We start from the raw sequence: 26,863 nt of genomic DNA on the forward strand, positions 1-26,863 counted from the left end.
TCGATTCAATGTCTGTCTGTCTGTCTGTCACACGCACTTTTCTCCAAAACGGCTGAACCGATCTGAATGAAATTTGGTGGACAGATGGGAGCTATGAAATCTCACGCATACAGCGAGTGGCATAAATTTAGGTGAAGTTTAAAGGGGGGCTCCTCATACATGCAAAGGGGGGATTCAAAAATTTTTTTCGCCGGATATAGTTGTGTAGGGTATCAAATGAATTGAATTTGTGCTTTCCGAAACTGACATTAGTTTTGGCAAAAATTGCAAAGTGCGTTAGTAAGGCGTCAAAATCTACGCATTTGAAGTCAGACAGGACTCATTTTCGGAAACTACCCAACCTAAAAAACCGGAAAAAAACAGGGTGGTACGCCTAGATGAAATCTAGCCCTCAAAATATGTCCCATTCCAATATCTGCTCAAATAAACTTACTAATAGTATATTACTACTTTTTAGAAATTTACTGAAAAACCCCCTTAAATTCAGCCTAGGACTTCCGAATCTTGCACTAGAATAGGGGACAATATTTGGTACATATCGTATATATGCTCTGGAGGACGCCGTTTCGAGCACGGAGGGACGAATCCTGGTTGGCGGTGATTTTAATGCCAGGGCTCTTGAATGGGGCATGCCTCAATCAGACTCCAGAGGGAAACGGATTCTGGAAATGGCGGCGAGAACCGGGCTCGTTATTTTAAACATCGGATCCACGCCAACGTTTCGGCGCTCAGGTTGTGAAGGAAGCATTCCCGACATAACTTTTGCGTCGGAATCTCTGGCATCATCGGTGGACGGGTGGCGAGTCCTAGAAGACTTCTCGACAAGTGATCATCAGTACATTGCGTTCGAAGTGTTTGACGCTACTTGCCGGCGAGCACCAACACGACGTTCCCCCTGCGTGTGGAATGTCGCGAAGGTGAACATCGGAAGGTTCGTCGAAGCTCTTGGAGCAGGTAGGGCCGCACTGGGGGGCACTCCGGGGGGTGGTGGTGTCGCAGCTGACACCGTCGTAAATTCAGTGATGAATCTGATAACGACGGTGTGTGAGGCTTCCATGCCCCGGAGAGGCCCCAGGCGCGACAAGCCTTCTATGTACTGGTGGACGGCGGAAATTGCCGACCTACGGAAGGAGTGTCATAAGCTCCGCCGTTTGGCACAACGTTTCTACGCCAACGAGGAGGCATGTGCCATAAAGGCACAATATAGATCAGCAAAAAGGAGACTCCGCAGCGCTATAAATAAAAGCAAAGCTCGCGGCTGGCAAAACCTTGTTAATGAGGTGAATGATGACCCGTGGGGACTTGGCTATAAGCTTGTCACTCGGAAAATCGGGGCTCTGCGGAAGCCCTGCATACTGAGCACCGACCAGATGGACCGCATTGTGCGGGCATTGTTCCCTAGACACCCTGTACGGGTTGATGTAAACAGCGCGGAAAGCCTCGTGGATTGCCCCCTTTTCACAATGAGAGAGCTCGAAGAAGCGGTTCTCACTATGAAAAACAGGAAGGCGCCAGGCCCTGATGGCATCCCGGCGGAAGTTTACAAACTGGTGTTCCGCCAACGGCCAGAATTGCTGCTCGAAGCGTTCAACGCGTGCTTGAAGGAGGGCATTTTTCCTTCTCGCTGGAAAATGGCCAGACTCGTGTTGATCCGTAAGGGTAAAGGAGATCCGGAGCTGCCGTCTGCATACCGACCGCTGTGTATGCTTGACACGGCCGGAAAAGTGCTCGAGAAGCTCATCAGGGGTAGACTCGCTGAAGCGATCCGTGCTGCCGGGGACTTATCCGCAAGGCAGTTCGGGTTTAGAACAGGGAAATCTACAGTGGATGCTGTTATGGAGGTCGTAGATGCGTTTAATCGAGCCGGGGCGCACAGCCGCCGATCTCGACGGATAGTGCTCCTCATAACGCTCGACGTCAGAAATGCCTTCAATTCCGTAAGATGGACAGATATGCTGGGCACACTAGAGAACTCCTTTCACGTGCCAAGCTATCTCTTGCGGATATTGAGGGATTATCTGAAAGACCGCTCCCTGTTTTATGAGACGCTAGAGGGCCAGAGGAGGATGGAAATCACGTCGGGAGTAGCGCAGGGATCCATCCTAGGGCCGGACCTCTGGAACGCTTCCTACGATAGTCTGCTGAGACTCGATATGCCTGAAGAGTCGCGCCTGGTCGGTTATGCAGACGACGTTGCGGCACTTGTTGCCGGACGCACTGTTGAACAGGCGCAAAGCAGACTTGGCATATTGATGCGACGGGTAAGCGGATGGATGACTGCTCACGGTTTCAACCTTGCGCTGGAGAAAACCGAAGTAGTCATCCTGACCAGAAGGAGAATCCCGACCTTGCGTCCCATATCGATCGGCGAGTTGACTATAGAGTCAAAACCAGCGGTTAAATACCTTGGTTTAATGCTCGACTCGAAGATGAGCTTCTTCGAGCAAATCAAAGCAGCCGCGGACAGGGCTGCAGCAGGAGTCGCGGCCTTGAGTCGGCTAATGGCGAATGTGGGCGGCCCTATATCAACTAGGAGACGTCTCCTCATGGGAGCAACGCAGTCCGTCCTTCTCTATGGTGCGGAGGTATGGGCTGATGCCCTTGACAAGGAGGTGCATCGTAAACGCCTAGCTCAAGTGCAGAGGCGGGGAGCTTTGCGAGTGGCGTCTGCTTATCGCACTGTCTCCGAACCGGCTGTGATGGTGATTGCGGGAGTGATCCCCGTTGCCCTCCTTGCCAAGGAGCGCAAAGCTATCTATCGCCGTAAGGGCGAAAACTTAAGAGAAGTGGTTGCCCGTGAAGAACGTCAACGCACCCTTAACGAGTGGCAAGTTTCTTGGCAAAATGAGCCAAGGGGCAAGTGGACTGCGCGGCTCATCGACAAATTAGACCCATGGTTGAACAGAAAGCACGGTGAGATTGATTACTTCCTTACCCAACTTCTAAGTGGGCATGGAGGTTTTCAGTCTTACCTGCACAGGGTTGGGAAGGCGCGATCTCCTGATTGTGTGTTCTGCAATAGAGTGCCGGATGACGCTGAACACACCTTTTTCTCTTGCGAGAGGTGGGATGGCCTCCGCCAGCAGCTTTATGCAAACACAGGGGAGCTCTCTCCAGACAACATTGTCAGAGAGATGCTGAAGAGCGCTGGCAGCTGGAATCGTATTGCGCATTATGTTCGGGCTCTTCTTACTACGAAGAAGATTGAACTCGACCGGCAGAGGGATCGGACGGTAAGGGGTTCCCTGAACTAACAACTCCCTTCCTCCCCTCCCCTCCCGTTGGTGAAAGGAATTCCCTGACTTGAAGGCTCCCAAAGCCGGGAGAGCGGGAGGGCTAGCCCGAAGTAATGTGTCAAACGGTTCCAGGCTAGTTCTCTGATGACAGGGAGGTGTTTAGTTGGTAGTCCGCCAGCGTGCTGTTGCGGGAGTCCAACACTCTGTGCGTAAACGCATTCACCTACCCTACTCCAAAAAAAAAAAAAAAAAAAAAAATATTTCGTACATATGTGCTAAATTTTGTGAAAATCAGGCAATTAACACCAAAGTTATAGCAGTTCAAGCTTAGCAATTTCGCGCGAATTTACTGCTTCCAAAGCCATCCAAATCAGATGCTGACGTCATAACTACCCGGAATAATTGAGATTTGCGTGGAATATTAAAGTCGCATTTATGAAGAATCTACTTATCTGCAGCCCTTTTTAAGATTTTGTGTAAAACACTTATGTGAAATCTAATCTTCTTGAGATGTCCCATTCCGGTATCTGCTCAAAAAATTTACTAATAGTATATTATCAACTATTAGAAATTGACTAAAAAACTCCCCTTAAATTCATCCTAGGTGTATTAAATTTTGCGCCGACATAGAGGACAGCATACACATGCCAAGTTTCATGAAAATCCAACTACATATTAGTGCGAAATTTATAGCAGTTCAAACTTATCAATTTCGTGCTAATTAACAGCATCCTAAGCCATACAAATAAGATGCTGACGTCATAATTAACGAGAATAATTCACACTCGAGTGAAATATTAAAATTCCATTCAAGAGGAATCTAATTCTCCCTAGCCTTGTTTAAGGTTTTGTGTGAAACAAAACCTCATTAGAATCGAGACGGTGTCTGTCTGTCTGTCTGTCACATCCGATATATTCGGAAACCGCTGGACCGATTGTCACGAAAATTAGTGAGAGTATGTAATCTGCATGTAAAGGGAACACCCTTTACATGCAGCAAGTGGCGCCATCTTGTGTTAAGTTTAAGGGGGGGCTCCCCATACATGTGAATGGAGGGTACAAATTATTTTTTCACAGAATGTAGCCGTGTAAGGTATCAAATGGAAGGTCTAAATTAGCACTTTTCGAAACTGGTTCAATATTTGATGTTGGGTGAAACATAGAGGAGTGAAGGCTCAAAATATGACCCCCAAAAAGTGTAACAGGTCTCGTTCTCAGAATCTATCTAACCGAAAAATCTGAAAAAAATCACAGTGGTGCATCCCTACGAAATCTAGGCCTCAAAATATATCCGGTTCCGATATCTGCACAAATAAAGTTAATAATAGTATATTTCCACAGTTTAGACATTTACCCGGCACCCCCCTTATGTTCATCCCAGAAGTACAAAATTTGGCATGCGTGTAATATAATACACAGTTTGGTCAAGTTTGAAAAAAGTCCAACCATTACTAACAAAGTTACAGGGGGTGAAACTTTACAAGTTTTTGTGAATTTCATGCATTCTACAACCTGCATGACGTCATCATCACATATCAATTCGTCAATACCACAACGAAATGAGTTCTTATGAATTGGGTCGCAGAGAATTATTTAGTTTTAGTTTTTTAATTATTTGTCAACCAGACATTGCGGATAGTGCCTAATTCAAATAGATATAAGAAGTAAATCGGAAATATGGGTACGATCAATTTATATACGTGCATATATCATATGTGTGCAGTATTCGGAAATAGGCAGTTTGTTTGTTTAGGGTGAACGTAACATCTACGGTTGTAATATGTACGTATGTCTCGTAGTTTTGTAGCTGTATACGGATAGAAAAATGTGCGTTGAAATTTCTTACATAAGATGAACACAAAACCTTTATACCTGAAGCGCGAGCTTCCGGTATTCCGACTTGTTTTATAGATGTACTGGAAGCTCATGACTGAGACAGGAACTGTCAATGAAATTAACAACACGCTGTATATATCTACAAACCAGTTAGCACAGCCATTCGCCTAAGTTTGGGCGTGTATGGACAAATTTTACAATACACATAGTAGTAAGTCAGTCAACATACTCCACAAAGACAATTGCACACCTCCAGGTTTTCATTGCTTCTGTTGGCTGGAGGCGATCAACACCTACTTAAATACACAGCAGTCTCTGCGTTAGCATAGTGTACACCCACTTGGGTGGGCTTTGGGTTTTTCTTGCCACCGCAAAGATACTAACTAAAATAATCCTGGAACGCATCAACGAACACCTCGTTATGTATTCTCTGATTTAAGAATGTGGGTTGGCTCCAATCTACTTGACGGTACCCAACATTAATTTTTATTTTCAACTGACTCCAACATTTTATTGTACGGAACATTCATTTTACGCAAATGCCCATATTTAAATTCAAGAAATGACTACCGGTTTCATCCCAAATCAGGGCTGTGTCATCTATGCTTTGCAGGGCAGCTTGACGAAATGTAACAACGGATAATGCTTCCCCCAAATATATTAATAAATAGATTTTATGAATCATAGTGAATGAAATTATTAAATTCCGGCCTTAGCTGACGTTAGCTTAAACGAATATTTATTTGTTTAGCTTCGAAAATTAAGGGCAAGCTGGTATCTAATCTAAATTTCCCCACTTCGGATCATGGGTGACACAGTGCGAGAAGTTTATTTCTCTATTCCACCCGTTCATTTTCTGTTTCGGGGGTTTTTGCATTGACGGGTATCTTAAAACTTCCGCACAAAAGAGCCATTCGGGAGAGTAGAGTAGAGCAAGAGTGTAACTTCCTTGGAAAGTCCGGAGAAGGAGTTCAATCGGAATGGGGTGCAAGTGTTGTTGATGCGAAAGAAGCAATACCGGTGGTAAGATGCAACCGTAGCGGACTCCACTTTTGACCTCAAATTACTCTGAGATTTTATCTCGATACAGTATGTGATATTTTGCGCCATCATATACCGCTCTGATAATATACGAGTATATTAGTTTGTCAGGAGCACTTCAGATGCATTCCTTGTTCACGTTGTCGAAAGCCTTTTCGAAATCCAGCTGGTGAAGAGGAACACTGCTCCAAAACCATCTGTGGTCAATGCAGGGGGATACAGAGTAGGAACTAGCTTGATTTATGTCGGTTAGGTTTTCGAGATCTTCCTTGATGTGCTCCAGGGTTATTTTAGCTATTATCTTTCCAACAACAGAGAGTGCATAGATACCTCTCCATTTATCGTACTCAATACGGGTGCCCATCTATGAAAAGCTAACAACAGTCCCCTTTTTTCACTCTGTGTGAAAGGTCTCGGATACCCAGGATTTTAGCACGAACGAATGCAGTTGTATAGAAACGGCAGGTGTAGCAAAGAGTCTGACAAACCCAGCGGCTTTAGTCCGACTGAGTGCTTTGATAACCGGAATAAGTTCTCTTCTGCTTGGAGGAATAGTCCGTATCCGTCTGTTATGGTGACTAGCCATTCCATCCAAAGAAGAGGCGGAGGAGTTTACCGCATTTAATATGGTCGAGAAATGTAGTGAAATGTTCCTTCCACTTCTTCAGCTGTTCATTACCGTGAATGAGGGGTCCATCGTAAAAGTCCCTCATAGAACCATCGGATACATACCTCTGAAATCATTGCAATCTGCGATATCTTCTGGTATCCTAAACCTCACCAATGCAATAATGGCACACAATAAGGCGAACTTCCCAGGATTTCGCACAGTCCCAAAGCTCGCCCGCATCTTGCTCGCCGTCATAAACAGCGATCAAAAGAGCTTTCAATCCCTTATGTTCTCATCGATCCACTTCCACGCGCCCCCAGTCAGCCGGATACCGTGACACTCTTTTGACCTGACCGACGACCTGATTTGCGGTCGAGAAAAGATAATTGTTAGCAGCACCAAATACTCCTCGATATTCTGAAGCAGATTAGTCAAGAATCTGTCATCCGATCGGCACTGTTGAGGGAAAGCTGAATTATATAACCCTGCGGAAAATGGCTGTTGCAACACACAGGCGAAGGTAAACAGCGAGTAGATGATGATTGGCTTCTTGGGCGATGTCAGCCCCTCTTGTTACACACAACTATATCTATTTTTCAGTTCAGGGGAAATCGCACCGCATCCTTACAGAACTATTGTAACCCTTTTGCTGGTTATAGTGTACCTACTAATCATAGCATCTCAAGCAAGTCTATAACCGTTAGGAATTTTAGTATCTTTCAACTTTGCATTTGATATCAAGCGTTCTCCCAGACTAAACACACAATACGCACAAACCTAAGACAACTCCTTAATCTACTGCTGTTTGCAAAGTAGTCAGTGATTGCCCATACGATGCCGGTTAGATGGAATCCCACTGACCTTACCGCAGGAACTGTGTTAAAAAAATATATAACCAATGACATGGCGATGGAAGCTGCAGGAATCCACAAACCTAGCACTATTATCATTACGTTCACTAGGACTGTGCCTCCCCATCCCATGTCCGGGCAAGGTTTTGTCAAAGACCTACTTTGACATTCAAATCACCCATCACGATAACAAGGAAGGAAGGAAACTTTTTCATGACTGTTTTCAATTTCTTGTAGAAAGTCTCCTTCTCCTCTGCTTCGAAAGTCACTGTCCAGTTGAAGCGTTCCTTATCCTGAAGTCCTCGAAACCGGCTCGCAAGTAATTGCAGTGCGCTTTGAATTTGCCGTTACCATTAATCCAACATCAGATTCACACTTGCTTCGGCTACCCTTTCTGGAATAGACCGTAAGGTGGTAAGGGATGCTCCCAGAGTTTCACCATCTGATTTAAGTTAACCCTAAAATTGGAAAAAGCGATCAGTCTAGGGACTCCCAATACTGTTGCCGAGTAGCGTGCGTCCATTCCAAAAGCCAACTTGCGTCCTGATAAACATTGCAAACAATTTCAAGAGTCATTGCATTGTCCGGAATAATAGCCATATCATAAAAATAGTTAATTTTGGATTCAAACGTCGAATCTTTCCTATCCTGCTCGTAGACGCACAAAAGAGAACCAGTCTTTCGAAAATCAACTGACCTCATTGGATGAGGTCGAAGGAGCGAAAGTGGCAAAAGTTTATAACCACGGTATTACGTTAAAGAGATTCTCATAGGCTGTGTGTAGTTTCTCATAGAAGGAGTCGTTCCTTTCTATATCGAAATGAATTGTTAGCAAAAGGAGCTAGCAGTAAAACGCTTGTCGGCGATCACCCCTCGGGTTATGAGCAGCGGCAGTTATCGGCAATTATTTGACACCAAATTCACATCTACTACTTCAATGCTTACCAGGATATAAAACGGTACGCCGCTGGAGGGAAAGGAGTATCCACCAAAGTCATAATATTTTACTTGATGGAAACTCCCAATTGTCGCTCAGGAGCACCAAGAAACTTGTAACCGGAAAGCCTACATTGTAGTTCATTTAGTTCAGTAAAGACGAAGAGGACAATAAAACGCAAAATGGTATTCACATGTCAATTTTTCGAAAAAAAAGCCAATCATGTCAGCTGCAGACCTTTTATTGAATGTGTTCTCGAATTTATAAATTCAGGATTATGCACCCTTCCCTCATGTTAAATTTATCACCCCCTCTGCCAATTTTAATGTTAGCTTTCTTTACAGAACGTTCATCTAAATACCAATTAAAATTTTTCTCTAATTTTCTTAATTTTATTCTCCAATTCCATTATCCGCAGGTGAACCTGATCCTCTAACGAACTGCACTGTTTTGAATCAGACATCGCACAGCTTTCAGGTGGAATGTATAGAAGGATTCGATGGAGGGCTGGATCAGGATTTTGTTATGGAAGTTTATGTTAATGGCACCACCCGCAATCCGAAAATATATAAATCGAAGTAAGTATACTACGTAAATAAATTTGTCATGTTATCGCAAATGGTCCACAACAGTAGAGGTTTCAGGTACAGATTCCGAGAAGTGGTAGACCAGGGCCGATTCGTGCCCAGTCCCAGGACGCATGGAAACTGTCTGCCGCACGTGTAGATTTTTGTGGCAAGCAATGAACAAAAACCCACACTGATTGCGGGTCGGCAATAGAGAATCAAAAGCCGAAAATAAATTAAGATACAGGAGATTGGGAGGAATGATTTGCAGGATCCATTGAAATAATGAATAATAACTTATTAATGCCGCAGAGCATGCGAGATTGGAATCTGTTGTGTAACTAAATCAATGTCAGACAAAGTTGCTTGCGGAGACTATAATTTCCCATTGCTTGGCATTTCACGTGAATGTTGTCGTCAGAAATCAATACTCCTTTTTGCTTAAAGGCGGTCATTGAAGCGAATTCCCGCAAGCGAGATGCTATGATTTCTCTGAATAATTAGCAATATTCGCAGGGTTGAGATGAACTGAATTTTCCTTTCCACTTGTTGAATATTTGATTGTAACCTCCACCAAATACTACCTCTGAATTCTAGAGCAGCAACCAGGATTCCTGTGGTTCAAATAGTACTCCATCGATTACAGTGGCCAAATGCATAGTTGGAAGACCGAACAATAAATCCATTCAACTATTACATTATGCTAAACGCTGAAAATCTACATATGTACTTGTTTGTAGTGGTTATTGACTACGGAATTTCCATCATGAAATAATGCATTCGGTGTGTCCTCATTAATTTGTTTTCATTTGTGGGATGAAAACGCCTAACCATGACCAACTACGAGTACGAACTGAATTCTGGGAACTATGCCACTGATTATTTGTAATTTTCAAATTGTACTCTGATACTCGATTCCCCATTTTATCTTCAAACAAATCAGATAGGTCCAGATATACATGTGGATTAGCCCATGCAAACGCATCTATTTCCTATTCTGCACATTGTATGAATGGGTCTATTCAAAACGAATGAATTATAATTCGAATGGAGTTCGCTTTCACAGCACTTGGAAAGATTAATAACGCGGAATGGATGGAGGGTCTCTAATTGTAACTGTTTGGCGAAATTGCAGATAACCGGTCAGGCTTGTAGCATGAAAAGCACGGCAAAAGGACAGAATAGTGGAGCTAAATGCGCTCATCAATCGTTGATTAATCTGAAATGAACGGGAGAAATATGCATTTTCGGATGTTTCATCATTATTACATCTTGCCCCGGGCGTATAGTGAAAATTTATATTCCGGAAATTCGATTGAAAGGATATTACCATTCTATCAATGATTTACCTGTATTCTGAAAGTTTATTTGATTGCCACGGAATATCGCTGTTGGCGCCCCGGGATGTGGATCCATTTTCTGACCCGGAATGCTTGCCATTGTCCTGGTTTGCTAAAAGAGCAGATGATGGTAATTTGAGCATGTAACATAATGGTACAATCGTTAATGTTGAAAAAATAATATTGGATACATGCAAGTTCTGTATGTAACGGTTCCTGACAAGCGTTGATATTCTTCTAGAATTACAGTTCTGTATCATTAATATTTTCTTCTAAAATGTGACATTACGTATTCGCAAACAACATAAGTTGGTTTTTATGAATAAACCTTGAGGGTCACCTTTCATTCATCCAGACCATTCCCTTGCACTTGTAAAGTGCTTCAGGGTTAAGGAACTGATCAAATGCTCAACCTAGTTCGTTATGAACAAAAAATGACATTAGAAAAAACCGATTTGATCATATGTGTGAAGCAAAACTGACCAGAACCAGTCGACCAAACGAAGGGCACCCGATCGCATTGGATATTTGCAGGTCTTTGCAGTATATAAAGGGCGCCTATCGGTCTTCCACTGCCATTGAATACACATTGCTACCAAATTAAAATGCAACTAATACAGGCTCTTCATAATAGCTAAGTTTTTAAGGTGTTGTGTAAACACAAAACCTTATTAAAATCGGTTTACTGTCTGTTTCTCTGTCCGCCTGTCTGTCTGTCTGTCTGTCCGTCACACGCATTTTTCTCGGAGAGGGTTATAGCGATTGACACCAAATTTGGTTGAAGGGTAGGAACTGTGAGCGCTCACGCATATAGTGAGTTACATTATTTTACGACGAATTTTACATGCAAAAGGGGGTGTAAATTTTTTTCCACCAAATATAGTCATGTGGGGTATCAAATTAAAGGTCTCGGTTAGTACTTTTCGAACCCAGTCTTAGTTTTGACTTTTGTTGAAAAGGTGGGGAGTGCGTAGGGTTGAAAGTGGTCATTTTTTTAAAGAACCCATTCTCAGAAACTGCCCAACCGAAAAATCTGCGAAAAATCAGCGGGCTGCCGCTATATGGTCCCTAGGCTCCGAAATATCCTCCATACCGATAGCTGTTCAAATAAAGTTAATAATAGTACATTACTATAATTTTCAGTAATTGACAGGAAAACCCCCCTTAGGTTCACCCTAGAATCACAGAATTGCAGCGATGCAGGCTACAGTATAGAACATGATCCCGCCAAATTTGGTGAAAATCGCACTATTACTAACAAAGTTATACTAGGTCAAAACTGTCGCTCCTCTGCAAATTCAAGACTATGAATATCAATATCACTTGAAAGTGGCTATTTTCACATAATATATGCATATTTTACGTGCTATATGCTAATGGGGCAAATGCACACTCAAATCTCCTTATAAAAGAATTCATACCTAAACCGTCTAGCTTCCGGTTTCCCGACTTGTTCTCATATCTCATAATCTGTACTCCTGCCCAGAGAAGGAAAGAAGAGGATAATTATTATGATTGCACAAAGGGCATCTGCCTCGAGTGCAAGAACTTGAGCTGCGTTTGCATGCATCCCGTCATCGCCAAGATACTACTAAAAAGATCATAAAACGCATCTACAAAGTTTCGCCGATAGAGAGCAGGCTGGCTTTTGCTCTGGACCTGCCTGTACTTACCACATTATTATGTTCGAATCATTGTAGAGGAGTGCTCTTCATCACCATCATCATCAGCGGCGCAACAACCAATAAGCGGTCTAGGCCTGCCTTTGTAAGAAATTCCAGAGATTCCGGTTTTGCGCTGAGGTCTACCAATTCGATATCCCTAAAGGCTGTCTGAAGTCCTGGCGTTTGCCATGCTCCACCTGAGCCAGGGTCTACAATGTCCTATTTTTCTTCCATAGATACAACCCTTATAGACTTTCTGGGTTGAACCATTCTCACTCCTCACTCATCCTAATTATACCCTGCCCATCGCAACGTGTTGATTTGCGGCTACGGAATTGTTCATCCGCATGTAGGTGGCCAAAAATTCTTCGAAGGATTCTTCTCTCCAACGCGGCCAAGAATTCGCAATTTTTCTTGCTGTGAACCCAAGTCTCCGAGGCATAAATGAGGACCTGCAAGATCATTGTCTTCTACAGTAAAAGATTGACCCTACGGTGAGACATTTCAAACGGGATCCTTTGTGGATTGATGAAATAGGCTCTATTGACTGCTAACAACCGTGAGCGAATTTCATCACCGTAGCTGTTATCGGTTATGATTTTCGACAATCTCAAAGTTGTTGGCTCCTATCTTTATTGTTCTAATTTGACCAGCGCCACTTGATGCCGTGGGTTCTTCTTTTTGCTGCGGACGTTGTCACCAGGTACTTCATCTTGCTTCATTAATGTGCTGCTCAAGATCTCGTGACGATCCGATCTCGAGTTATTCTTCCCATTATACCAATACCGTGAGCATGAGCTAGTAGCTAGGCTTGAAGAGAATGGTGCCTGTCGCATTAATATCAGTGTCATGGATCACTTTTTCCACCATAATAAATTATGCCCCTATCGTAAATCTTGACTTGATATTGAATGGCCTCCAGAGTTGTCCTGCTACTTTCATCTGGCCCGGCATATAGGTCAGGGTCAGCTTAGTCAGTCTTAACAATTTCATTGGTATACCGAATCCTCTTACGGCCGTAAATAGTTTTACCCTGACTGTACTATCAAAGCAGCCTTGAAGTCAATGCAAATATCATGTAACTGATGGCCATATTCCAACAGTTATCCCATCGCTTGCTGCATAGTGAAAATATGATTTGTTGCTGGTTTGCCTGGAGTGAACGCTCTTTGGTATGGACTGATGATGTGCTGGACATATGGGGATATCCTGTCCTACCAAGATAGGAGAGAATATCTTATAGATGTTACTCAGCAACTTAATGTGGTATTAATTGCTGGATATCACCTATCCCGCTTTTTATGTATCGATACTCTTCATTGGTTTGGAGGAAGTTTTGAACAGCTTGAATAGAGGGTGTATCTGGATTGTTCTACGCAGCAGGGATATTCCGGAGGAACTAATAGTTATTATTAATATGTCACATTCAGCGTCGAGGTAAAATCTGAAAGGAATTTGAAGTGCAAAGCGGAGTCCTTTCAGAGATACGTTTTATCAACGATACTACACATTTTCTTTATCGGTAACATCCTTGATGCTATCTTAGCCGGAGGTGGTAGAGGGGTCGAATGGACGATATCATTTTCCTCAATCACGAGGACTGATTATTACAGTCTTCCTATTTTCATAAAGGAGCAGACTGGTGTCCGCAGCGAACTCAATGTCGCTCAAAGTGTTGGCCGCACGAAATCCAGTTCTTCGTTGTTTCCAAAATGTCTAAATGTAGCTTGCTCAACATAAACATCACATTGAGGCGTTTTTGCGCAAAACCTTTTTCCTACATTGCTATATAGGAGTAGTATGCGGAAAGTTATCATCACTGTCATTTAGAAGCTCCTAGTTTTCATCAACTCTTGTTTGCGTCACGTCATCAGGGTACTCTGTTCTGAAAAGTAATAGAACGAAAAATTTCGTCTTCAAGCAGACATGATATCCGTGGATGTGTCGATAGAAAAACGAAAATGGCAGTGCATGAGCGGCGTATTGACAAATGTTGACAACTTCATAGTAGATTATGCCATGAGATGGATTCGTCTATCTCAGAATGGCGTACATGCAATGTGCCTCTACTCCCTTCACTACTTTTCGAGATGATTGCACTACACCTCCACTGTTCCGTAGAACCACATAATTCTTCTTTTTCTTCAGCCTTTGTCCCGTTCACAAGCGGGGTCGGCTCGTCGTGATCGGCTTCGCCATTTGGCTCTATCAAATGCCTGATCTGGGTGCAATCTCGAGGCTTTCAAATCCCCATCCAGCGTATCAAGCCACCGTTGCTTAGGTCTGCCTTTTGGTCGTTTACCATCGACTTCGATGTTCAGACCAATCTTTGCAAGTGAATTCTCGTTTGCACGAATTGCGTGACCATACCATCGAAGACGCCTCTCTCGCAACTTTTCCATGATCGGTGCAACCCCATAACGATCGCGGATATCCTCGTTTCGGATGTGATCTAAACGTGTGACGCCACTAGTCCAACGTAGCATCTTCGTCTCCATTACCGCGAGACGCCGTTCATTGTCTTTTATGGTCGGCCAACACTCAGAACCATAGAGAGCGACTGGACGGACAACATTGCGGTAAATTTTAGATTTGAGACGTTCGTTGATACGTCGATCACAAAGGACACCAGTTGTGGAACGCCACTTCATCCAGGTTGCGTTAATGCGTGAAGCAATTTCATAACGCAGCTCTCCATTGGCTGATAGCGTTGACCCGAGGTATTTAAATCGCTCAGATCTGGGCAGATCACTGCCGCTGACAGTGATTGTGCCTGTTTCATGGGGATCGGTCGTCAAAAATTCAGTTTTGTTTAAATTCAATCTGAGACCGTGTTGCATGAGGCGATCATTCCATTTTTGAACAAGTTGCTGGAGATCATTTTTGCTATCAGATGCTAGGAAAACATCATCTGCATAGAGCAGTGTGTAGGGCGCTGGACGTTGGATATCCCGTGTGACGGTGTCCATAACAAGGACAAAGAGGAGTGGTGAGAGGGCACTTCCTTGATGAACTCCAACAGAGACACGAAGCGGTTTTGATACACCCGCCATACTTCGAACTTTACTTTTCGGATCGTGGTAGAGCAATTGAACCCAGCGCACGAGTTCTTCTGGCACGAAGTGTTGTCGTAAAGCATACCAGATGAGTTCGTGTGGTACACGGTCAAACGCTTTCTCTAGATCCAGAAAGGCAATGTAAAGAGGGCGATGCTTCTCACGGTGTTTCTCCATGAGTAACCGCGCAGCGTGTATTGCGTCAGTAGTTCCGCAGTTCTTGACAAATCCAGCTTGATTCACGGTTATTTCAACGATTTCGCGAATACGGTTGTCAAGAATGCGTTCAAAAATCTTCATGGTATGGGAAAGTAACCGGATCGGACGGTAATTTGAACATTCTGCTGGACTACCTTTCTTTTTCCATATTGGAACAGTGGTACTTTCTTGCCAGTCAGATGGTGTTCTTCCTTCCTGAATAACCCGGTTAAAGAATTCACTCAGCCACGGTGTTGGGTCCAAGCTCTTTGCTTTCCAGAGCTCAGATGCGATGTCGTCAGGTCCTGTTGCTTTCCCCGATTTCATTTGTTTTATTGCCTCCTCGACTTCAGTTGCGCTGACTGGTGGAACTGCTCCAAATGTCGGCAATGATTGTGGAAGTGGAGGATGAGCAAATTCTTCAGTTGAAATCTGCTCGAAGTATTCTCGCCATCTATCCGTCGCGGCTCGACGATCAGTAAGCAAAGTACCGTTCTTGTCATTAACACAACAGAAGTGTTCGATATCCTGTGTGCGTTTATCACGGCTTTTAGCAAGTCGGTACAGATCTCTCTCGCCATCCCGAGTGTCCAGTTTATCGTAAAGATTTTTGAAATGGTTCGCTCGGGTGACAGCGACCGCTTTCTTTGCTTCCCGGTTGGCATTCTTATAAATTTGCCAATTAGCAGGCGTTTTATCGTCGAGAAATTTGTGGTAGAGGCGTTTCTTTTCACGGACCTTCATTTCAACATCATCATTCCAAAGCCAAGTATCTCGGTTGATGTACCGCTTACCCGGCTTGGTGACCCCGAGGGTTGCAGAGGCCGCTTTGTGGATCGTGTCTTTCATTTGGTTCCATGATTCTTCCACATTCGTAATGGTTGGCAATCGCATGAGTGAGACCGCTTCTTCGTTCTTCTCACCAAATCGCCACCATTTAATGCGCGGCGGGCCAGTGCGTTCCTCACGCCGTTTTATCGGTGGCTTAATTCGCAGGACAGCAATCAACGGCCTATGTTGAGGTGCGATGGTCTCATAGGGAACGACTTTGCAATCAGTGACAGTGGTAAAATGTTGACGTCTTATGAGAATATAGTCGATTTGCGTTTTATTGTTCCCACTATAAAATGTGGGAAGATGAGACAATCGTTTGATGAACCATGTATTCATAAGTACAAGGTCATGGGTGTCCGCAAAATCGATTATACGCTCGCCACCTTCGTTGCGCGTTCCGAACCCCTTTCCCCCATGGCACCTGTTACCGTCTGCCTTTTCACCCACATGACCGTTAAGGTCGCCGGCAATGATTATGTAATCGTCAGCAGGCACGTGACAAGTCTTTTCATCGAGAAGTTGCCAGAAGGCATTTTTCTCGGCATCAGGTCGGCCTGTCTGTGGTGCATACGCGGTGAAGAAGTGAATAGTGCGATCAGCTGATATAATGGTGAGCTTCATCAGCCGATCATCAAATCGTTCGACTTCTTTAATGGCATCACGGAAACCCTCTGAGATGGCAATGCCAACACCATATTGAGTGTGTGGGTTACCAAAATAGAGAAGTTTGTAGCCATTTTTACCGCGTTCGCGTTCAATGTCGCAGCTTTTGGAACCAGACCATCGGGTTTCTTGCAGTGCGCAGATGTCAATGCACCTTTTCCGAAGGGCTCTTGCGAGTTCCTCGGTCTTTCCAGTTAGGGTACCAACATTTAGCGTGCAGACACGTATTTGTTTTGTTCGTTGTGTGCGGACTAACTTGCTTACGTCCTGACGCCGTCCATGCGTCAAGAACCCTTGCCCATTTCTCGACAGGACCGGGGCCCGTCCTGCCGCGTCGACTGAGGTGGACGCCCTAGCATTTCTCCGAGGCCTGTGACTTAATCCGATCATCATGTTTGTAACGACATTCTATGCATTTTCTTGGTCGACCTGTCGCGGGGCCTGTCACCAAGAGAGATCAGGTAGGATTTAGCATAGTGGAATAACTCCATCTAAACTCTATTTATCTCTTTCCCTGATCTCAGCATTTTATTTTTGTTTTACTGAGGATAGTACAGAGTACGTTGCCTCAAACCCTCCTCCTTTACCTGGGCTTGGGACCAGCATACTATGTTAATAGCATGGCGGAGTTTAGAACCACATAATTCTAGTAATACAATATTAAAAGAAAGCATCCTAAAAGAATTATTGTGTCTTTTGTTATACCCATTATATTCAGCATGTCGATCAATTTAATAGTAGACAGTTACTTCTCTGTGAATTAACGTGTGTACCTGTCCAGTAGATTTAATCCCAAGGTCTTCCTAAGGCACGGATTGATTTTGTGACTACAATCAAAGCCCCGCTGAGACAAGTACAGCGGTACCAGTCTATACTGAGTGCATGGCTCAGTTTATTCATACTATTGGATGGGAGACCTACCTAAATCTCTACCAAACTATGGTGTACGGCACCTGTGTTGAAACGCAACACCACGTTGGAGGCCCGAAAATCTTGGCTTGTTGGCTTAAATGTAACCACAACTCCCTTGAAACTCCCACTAGGAGGTCAGACGCAACAACCGATCTGAACGCACATGAAATAGGAATAATCTTGAAACATGTGAATTCAGGAGCTATCTCGGTTCCCATAGTGCCAGTATACCCCTGGTAAGTTTTCGATACCTACTGCCACTTCAGCATAGTCCCCATGCAGCGCCGGGTTGAAATATTCGCCTACTGCATCATGGACAACAAATCAAACCAAATACAGCGTTTCCCGGTGCCACCTCAATGGACGTTTTCCTCAGCCACTTGGTTTTGGTTTGGCTGACAATGTTGCCACCTCGTCTTCCTCAGTCCAGTCGACGAGAATTCGAGGATTGTTTAACTGTTTCAGTCTAGTAAGTGTAAGTCTAGTAAGTGAAATTAAGTATTTTCCCTGGTGCATTAACCTACCTTGCATAAGTGTCGAATATTGTTACCGAATACTCAGTTTCATAACTTTCCTCGCTACCCTAGGTTATTCCCACTATGGTCCCATGGGTCTTCATGGTAAATTTTTAATTTTGCTAGCGCTTTGATTCATCTTTCCCATGAGCTTCCTGGTAAGTTCACGCACGAACTACAGTTCCACCAACCATATATTCATATTGGTCGTATATCCATAGACCCTGATTAGTATAGTAGCCTTTACGATCCTTTTCTGGTCAGGTCATGCACTGGCGTTCTTATCCAATATGGCCCGAAACCCAGAGTTTTCGTGGCAATGAAGTATATTCAAATTATTAAGGCATTCCCATATAGGTGTATCTGCGTGAATCTAGGCGTACTGATGAATTGCTTGGTAGGCAGTGCCCCCCCCCCCCCCCAAATTTGCAATGTTGCTCAATCGTCTTTAAAATGTATAATGGAACTTCATTGTTATACTTTCTCTCGGTATCAGTTATTCAGGATACCGCCTAGAGAGAACGTAACCCTTTTTACGATTTAGGAAGCATTTCACTTTGCTGATACACCACGTCATCCTGAAAAATGCCTTCCTTTCCGCCATCTGTTTTTGTATTAATATTAAGAGGCATCGATACTAAAAACATCTCCAAATACATCATCAGGGAAATTCTTATTGCCGTAGGAATGTACAGACAAGTCAGTCTATAATGTTTGTCCAGTGCCCTGGCTTTTATATTCCAGTATATTCTAGCGCAATACAAGTATTTGTGGGGTGACCTGCTAGTCGACCATCCTCGGATAGTAAATATAGCAGAAACAGCGCAAATACCTCTTCAATTGTCGTAGACCATATTGGTGCTCCTTTTCAGAATCTAAACTATCATCCCCTTCTTCCACTCATTACGAAAACTCTCAGATTCCCAGGATTTACGGATGAGTGTAAGCAGCAGCTGTGCTCAGAAGGCAAGAACAGCGATGAATAGTACCACGAGGAGACCGTCAAAGTCGGAGGAATATGGATTGATCTCCGAACTGATTCCACTACTATTTAGAGAAGCAGTTTGTATCCACATGTGTAACAAGACATTTCATCCACAAGAGATGAAATTTTACCGAATGTTATGCAATTGAAAACTATAGCGAAATTTTACCATTAAGTCTTAAGTGGATAAAAACTGGTGCATAACGTAAGGACTTGCGACAACCTGCAAGGTTTTTTGCGAAATAGCTTCTATTTCCCTCACTAGCATTGTAGGACTTCTTTCACATGGCGAGCACTACGCTACACTTCTCACTCTTTTTGACGAAGCCCCAACGCACCGACAACCCTCCTGTTTGTCACCATCAATAGAACGTTAGTTCCTTACGGTAATTGATGTGCTTTCACGTTTACGCAGTCGGTCAGATCTGATGATGCCTTCTTGAAGTGTGTCGAAAACTTTCTATGTACCATTAATAAAGACACTTTTGATGGCGACCTAGTCCTTATCGATAGTCTAGGACGGGTTGGTTAGAATCTGTGTCATTTGGCCATATTCCATAGTTGAAATTGTATCATAAAGGCATAACTGTAGTGGATGAAAGCGGCAGGAGAATCCTAAAAGGCGTCATATACGAGTAAATATGAGAAATTATTTCCCAGGGCCAAACATAGTTGCTGAGCATAAATCAAATTTCGAAGACCAGAAACGAAAGCTTCAATATAATTTGCCAGGCTTTTCATGATTCCTGCGTTTTAGAAAATTTCGCACTGTTGATCGATTCGGCGCTATTAATCGACAGTCAGATTATCATCTTGAATTCCAGGCGTCGAAATTCTTTCTCCTTGTGAGGAAATGCAGATGCGCCATGCAAACAAATATCAGTGGTCATGAAATGGAGTCTCTCGTTCCGATCCGCCATGGTCGATCTGATTGGATGTTAGATCGTTAGCTGGAAATAAGAAAAACATGAACTGTCCTTGTGGGATGCGCCGCCTATAAACAAATCTACAAACCTCACAAGATAATTTGTACGACAACCATGCTCGTACCTTTCCATAAGGAATGGAAGTCACCATGAATGCCAACCTTGACACTTAAATTACGTAACGTCATCATTACATTTCGTAAGTCTTTCCTGAATAGCTTCCATATGGGAAGTCTTTAATGCGCCCAGGTTATGAAAGCACGGATTGCTGAAGTCAATAGAAATATCTGTTACTAGATTTGAGCATCGCCGAGTTAGAGGTCCCGCCAACTGAAGACGACGGACAAATACTGCCACCACCAAGTTTAGGAGAAACAGTCCGTGCAATTCATCGGCTAAAAAATCATAAGTCGCCAGGAGCCGGTGGAATTACAGCCGAATTGGTTAAATATGGAGGCGACCAGTTACACCAAGTGGTTCATCAACTTGTGCTCAAGGTATGAGACAGCGAATCAACACCTGACGATTGGTAACGAGGCATTATCTGTCTCATACATAAAAAGGGAGATATCACACAGTGCAGCAATTATAGAGGTATCACGTTGCTGAGTACCATCTATAATGTATTCTTCACTATCTTGTCAGGCCGGATAGCCCCATACGCCCAAAACATAATTGGCCCATACCAAAGAGGCTTCACTCCAGGCAAATCAGCAACAGATCAGAATTTCTCTCTGCGGCAAGCGATGGAAAAACTATTGGAATATGGAAAACAGTTACACCATCCATTTATCGACTTTAAAGCTGCCTATGACAGCATAGTCAGGGTAAAACTGTACACGGCCATGAGAGAATTCGGTATCCTGACGAAATTAATAAGACTGACTAGGCTGGCCCTGACCAATGTGCGAGGCCAGATAAAAGCAGCAGGATCACTTTCAAGACCATTCGACATCAACAACGGTCTACGACAAGGGGATGCCCTATCATGCGTCCTCTTTAACCTGGCCCTCGAGAAAGTGACCCGTGATGCTGGGGTTAATTGCAAGAGGTACGATCCTCTTCAAGCCCAACCAACTACTGGCCTATGATGACGATATCGACATCATGGGAAGAACCACCTGAGACGTACAAACTGCCTTCATCCAGATCGAGTAGGCGGCGATTGGCGCGAGATCTTGGGCTGCACATCAATGAAGGCAAGACAAAATATATGGTGGCAACGTCAGCACCGAAGACGAATCAACCAACAACATCAAACCGCACTGGTCAAACACAAACACGAAGAAGAATGAGGATAGGAGAATACAACTTTGAGACCGTTGACAATCTCTCCTATCTAGGGTCGAAAATCACAACCGATAACAGCTACGATGTTGAAATCCGCGGACGGTTGTTGTCAGCCAACAGAGCCTATTTAAGGTTACAAAGACTGTTCCGCTCGAAACGTCTCACCATAGGGTCAAAAACTCTTACTGTACAAGATTATGATCTTGCCAGTCCTCATCAAGAAAAATTGCGAACTCTTGGTCGCGTTCGAGAGAAGAATCCTCAGGAGAATTTTTGGCCCCCTACATGAGGATGGACGATTTCTTAGCTTACATAACGACGAAATCTATGAGCGATACCATGACCGTCCAGTTCTGGATAAAATCCGGCTCAATAGGTTACGGTGGACGGGTCACTTAACCCATATGGATGAGGATGATCCCACCCGGAAAGTCTAAAAGGACAATATCTATGGTGGAAAAAGAAGACGAGGCAGACCCTGCCTAAGATGGAGCGATGGCGTAGGTCAGGACGCCAGACAGGTTTTAGGGATATCGAATTGGTGGACTTCGGCCCAAAACCGGGATGGTTGGAGTTCCTTATGAAGGCAGGCCTAGACCGGATACCGGTTGTTGCGCCGTTGATGATGATGATGATGTTAAATGCCCTACGGAGACTGGCGGAACTCCTTTAATTATTATCGCTGAGATGTGGCTATGCCCAGATGCTCTTCTGAAGTTGAGATGGTCTCTGATGTCACTGCCGACGCGTTTGGCTTTAATCGACGTTAAAGTTAGGAACCTTGCATACAACTTATTGTGGTAATTTTGATAAATGAAAAATTGTTTCTGAAAAATTAGACTGACAGACACTTTGTAGGGGTTGAGCGAAGGTAGAAAGAAGTACGAATTAAAATGGAAGCGCTCGAAATATTGAATGTGAGTAACTACATATATTAATTATAGTGACACGTTATGTCATGCAAATTTTGCCGATGCCAGTGGAATGTGGAAGATGTTTGAAAACATGGGGTACTATCCTATCAAATTATAATACATTAACGAGCGACCTTAAAACAGAATGGTCTCTAATAGTCTTCATAATAACTGCATTGATTCTCACCTTTCTCCAACCAGCTTTGTTATATGGAGACATCCAATGTAAATTTTCCTCTTTCGGTTCTATCAAGTGCAGGTGGGCTATCAAAACCTGGTCATTTAGGTTCACAGGCAAATCCTGAATGTAATCCTAATGTATTTGACCTCAAATCACGATACAAATACCACTGCTACCAGTGAGATTTGAACCGCGACCTTCCGTACGACAGCCTTGTAATCTAACCACTCAGCTATCTGGACACTTGATGATACATATATGTACATAGTTGCATTATATCCGTGCCCTCTAAATTAAATGGGAGAAATGTAACCCGAATGATTATCATTCATCTTTATGTGCGATGGGCACACATTGTGGCTCGTCATCAAGTCCTTCACTTTGATCACACCACGGCCCAAAAGATTGCTCCAATGAACATGAGAAAGTCGAGCGAGTACATAGATAAGCGCACTAAACGTAAAGCTAAGATGGGTTAAAGGATGATGTTCTTTTGTTTTCGGCGGCGAACATTTTTGTTGCATCTAATTGATTGATTGCAGCTACTTATGCTACCAGTTATAATTTCCTTTGCTCAGATTGAATCAATAAATAGAGATTTATGAATTTCAGAATACGTGTTATGAACTCCCATATTTAAGCTTCATAATCATCTATGACCAAACGGTCTAGATCTGAATTAGTGAGGAATTCCAGACAATGCATTGGAGTTCAACAATTTCATATCCAAAATAGCTGTCCGCTGTCTTGGCTTACTCTACTGCTAGCCATCTGAGGCACTTCTGGTAGGGTTGGCCAGCTGCGATCTCCAATATTCGTTGCCGCTCAGCTTCATTGAGTAATATCGACAAGCATTAGATCGCAATCAAAAAACAAATGAAAAAGATGCTGACGCAATGTCTGCACTTTGGAATGTTAATGTTGACCCTTTGTTTGGTCTAGGTATAGTTTTACATCTTGAAATATTTTCGCGTGTTTATTCATGTTGTTGGTATATGTAACTTCCCTCTCCTCTAGATTAGAATTCTCCTGAATTCGTTGACCTATTTTAATATTATAATTTTTTTCAGTTTTTATGTATACAATTATTCCAAAGGTCAAAAGTACGATAAATATGATGAAGATCGTGTTCAATCCATATGACACTGTTTTGTGGAATTCTAATTCTTGAATTTTTTCAATATTATTAAAATTATCTAATATTATTTCATCAAAAGTTATTTTGTTTGAAAAATTATAAGAACTTTCGTTTACAGGATAATAGAAACGTTGTTGGAATTTCTGTTTTCTATTTGAAAATTGATGATCTAGAATTTTAATTGAACAATTATTGAAATGAATGAGATTACTTTCTCTCAATGTTAGTTTTCGATTGTCACAGGTCTGATTAATAAGTATGTCATTTGCATTTTTTATTACAATTGTTTCTTCATCGATCTCGATAATTTCAGTAAGTTCATTGGTTGTTAATTTACAATCTTGTTTGTAAATACGATGTTTACTCAGACTCAATTCGTTTAAAAATTTTGATTTTTCATATTTGTATATTAGTTCATTGTATTTAAATATGATTTCTCTGGGTGAGTCTATTTCTTTCTTGAATTTATTTGGCAACGGTAAAATTATTCTCAAATCAACTGTAATATATTCTGTAGGTACTTTAATAACAAAAATCAGTAAATTCTTTTCGAATTGTATAATTCCCAATTTTAAATTTTCGATTTTGGTTAAATCTACTTTGTAGGTTTGTATTTCTTCATCAGTTAGGATGTTAGGGTGCATAATACCATATTTTGCGGAGGCTATGTTATCTAGTATATGATCTATTTTGTTTTTTAGTAATTGAATTTTGAAAAACTGATCATAATATAAACTATTACTTGCAACATTTTTATTTAAACTATTTATTTCTCCCAAAAATATTTTTCTGTCTTTTTCAACAATCTTCTTAAGTTGTTTGAAAGTTTCATTAAAATGATTATTTATAGTTATCTGTTGATTTAGACTTGAAATCACATTGTGGTTATTAGTGTCAATTGTCTTCAAATGGTTTTCTAAGTCCTGTCTGTCTTGGTCGTCCATCGTACCAAAAAGCCATTTTTGTGTACTACCTACTAAGTTTATTAAACCTCTCCTTTTTCGTTTTTCATTAGGGATCATAGTTTTGACTTTATTATTTAGATGGGATAACTCGTTTTGAAGAAAGTTCCTATGCTCTTCATCTAAATGAGCTATATTTTTCGAAAAGTTGTTAATCAAATCTAGAATTTCTTGAATATTTATAATATGAGCTATTAAGCTTGTTTTGCTAACAATATCAGCCTGATTTAATTTAATATCGGCGAACCCTGACTGTTCCGTTATCGGGTAAATGTCAAGCTGTCCTTTAACTGAAGTTGTTGCCAGTAGGAATGTTAACAAAATCATGATCATCTGTAGATTTAAAAAAAAATATTTTTTTTTTTTTTTTGTTATATTAAATTGGATTGATTGGAAACGCGGATATATTATTAGAATATTAATTTGCCCTGGACTACTTCTAATATCATTCTTTGACGGAGATAAGGCATTTGGCCTTGTGTAAATGTTGGTTGGCAATTTCGTGAAACATTTTCTGCAAAAATGCAACTAAATACTCCACAATCGCTTCCATTTTCTTGGAGTGGGGCATTTGAGATGTTTTCTTTAATGAATACCGAAGTATCGAATAGTACTTGTCGTTTGTCAAGCGACTCTTCCCTCAAGTATTCCTCTAGTTTGTCTAAAATATTAGGATTTTCCTTTCTCATTGGATCATAATATTGAATTTTATTGTTTCTAAAATCAATAACTGACATACACCAGTGGACTTCATTCACATGAACTGGGATCATTATAAGATCGTAGGAAAAAATATTTAGTTTTCTGGTCCATCTGCGAACTGCATTATATCCTGAACGTAAGAGACATGGAATAAAGAATGTGTTCATTACGTGAACTTTTGGCAATACTCCTGTTTCGTTTTGTTCACTACGTTCTTTCAAAAGATTTAAGTAGAAATTTATAATTTGGTCATTCAACCATTCTTCTCCGATTAATGTTTTAATATCTCTTCTTGATATGCTGATGTTAAATTTTGATATTAGGATCTCACTAAGTGGTCCGTTATTAACTGCTTTATCAATAATTGATTTTTCTTCTTCCGTGAAAGGGATTTCGAGCTCTTTAGCTTGGTCTGTAAACTTTAATTTACGTTTTATGTTCACTGGATGAACATTATGAAGTTTCACTTTTCGAAATTTGGGTAAATGTTTCTGCCTTGTAGCCTTATAATTCTTTACTAAACCTGTTGATCTGGTTTCAATGTAATCTTCCCTAGTTTGATTTCGCTTTTCAATCACTTTCTCTTTGGTAATTTGTAGATTTTTTCTGATTTTATCAAAATTTACTTTACGGTTTTGAACATCTATTGGCGTAGCTTTAATTGTTGAGTGAAATCGTTGGTTATAGTTGATGACGGCCTTTTGTATTATTCGCCTAGTCGAAATTTTAACTTTTTGATATATGAGAGTTCTAAACTTTTCTGCTAAGGTTCTATGTAAACTTTCTACATCTGCAATACCTGTATGGCTGTGAGCTTTCGTCAAATGTAAAGAAACGTTTTCTTCTTGTAAGAAATCTTTTATCTGGACACTGTTGAATTCGTTTCCAGCGACTATTTTTTCAGGTTTGCCAATTTTTGCGAAATGATCTTCTAACTGTTCAATGATAGTGACATGATTTCTGTCAGGTAAATAATAAGCAGCGGCAAATTTAGAGAATTTGTCTATGACGGTGAGAAACGAATGTTTCATTATTATATAGATATCAATATGAACGATTTGGTTTATGTCTGTTGCCGTTTCAGTTAAATAGAATTTAGGTTTAATGGGTTTGCGGTCGTATTTGACCTCTTGACAAACTTCACATTGGTTTATTACAATGTTTATTAATTCCAACAGTTTAGGGTAGTAAATTTTGTTTTTGATTGCTGCAAAAGTTTCTTGAATCCCTGAGTGCAGGCTTTCCCTTACATGATAAAGAGAGATTTGTTTAACAGCTTCGACTTCTGTTCGTAAATCTTGTGCTCGAAAAGAACATCTAATGAATTTGATCGTTTTATCGTTAGAAAACATTTCCCTTAGTTTTTCTTGAACAAAATTATATTTGTGATCTGAAATTTCTGAGTAGATGCCAGTTATGCCTTTTCTGATATATCGTTTGAGAATATCTTCTAACATTTCGAAGTCGTACTCAGCAATATATATTATTCTTTTCTTGTGTATTACC

At 41.9% G+C, this 26,863-nt stretch overlaps 1 protein-coding gene across 4 annotated transcripts in view; it reads left to right on the forward strand.

Annotated features, from left to right (window-relative positions):
* The window catches only part of LOC119654863 (nephrin), a 339,369-nt gene that overhangs the window by 235,169 nt on the left and 77,337 nt on the right, over positions 1-26,863 (forward strand). For all 4 annotated transcript variants that reach the window (XM_038060449.1, XM_038060450.1, XM_038060452.1 and 1 more), the window contains exon 12: positions 8,930-9,089. In XM_038060449.1, coding sequence (XP_037916377.1) covers positions 8,930-9,089 — 160 coding nt within the window. The remainder of the gene's footprint in view (positions 1-8,929; positions 9,090-26,863) is intronic.

The sequence above is a fragment of the Hermetia illucens genome, chromosome 4, assembly GCF_905115235.1.
Source record: "Hermetia illucens chromosome 4, iHerIll2.2.curated.20191125, whole genome shotgun sequence".
NCBI classification, from domain to species: domain Eukaryota; kingdom Metazoa; phylum Arthropoda; class Insecta; order Diptera; family Stratiomyidae; genus Hermetia; species Hermetia illucens.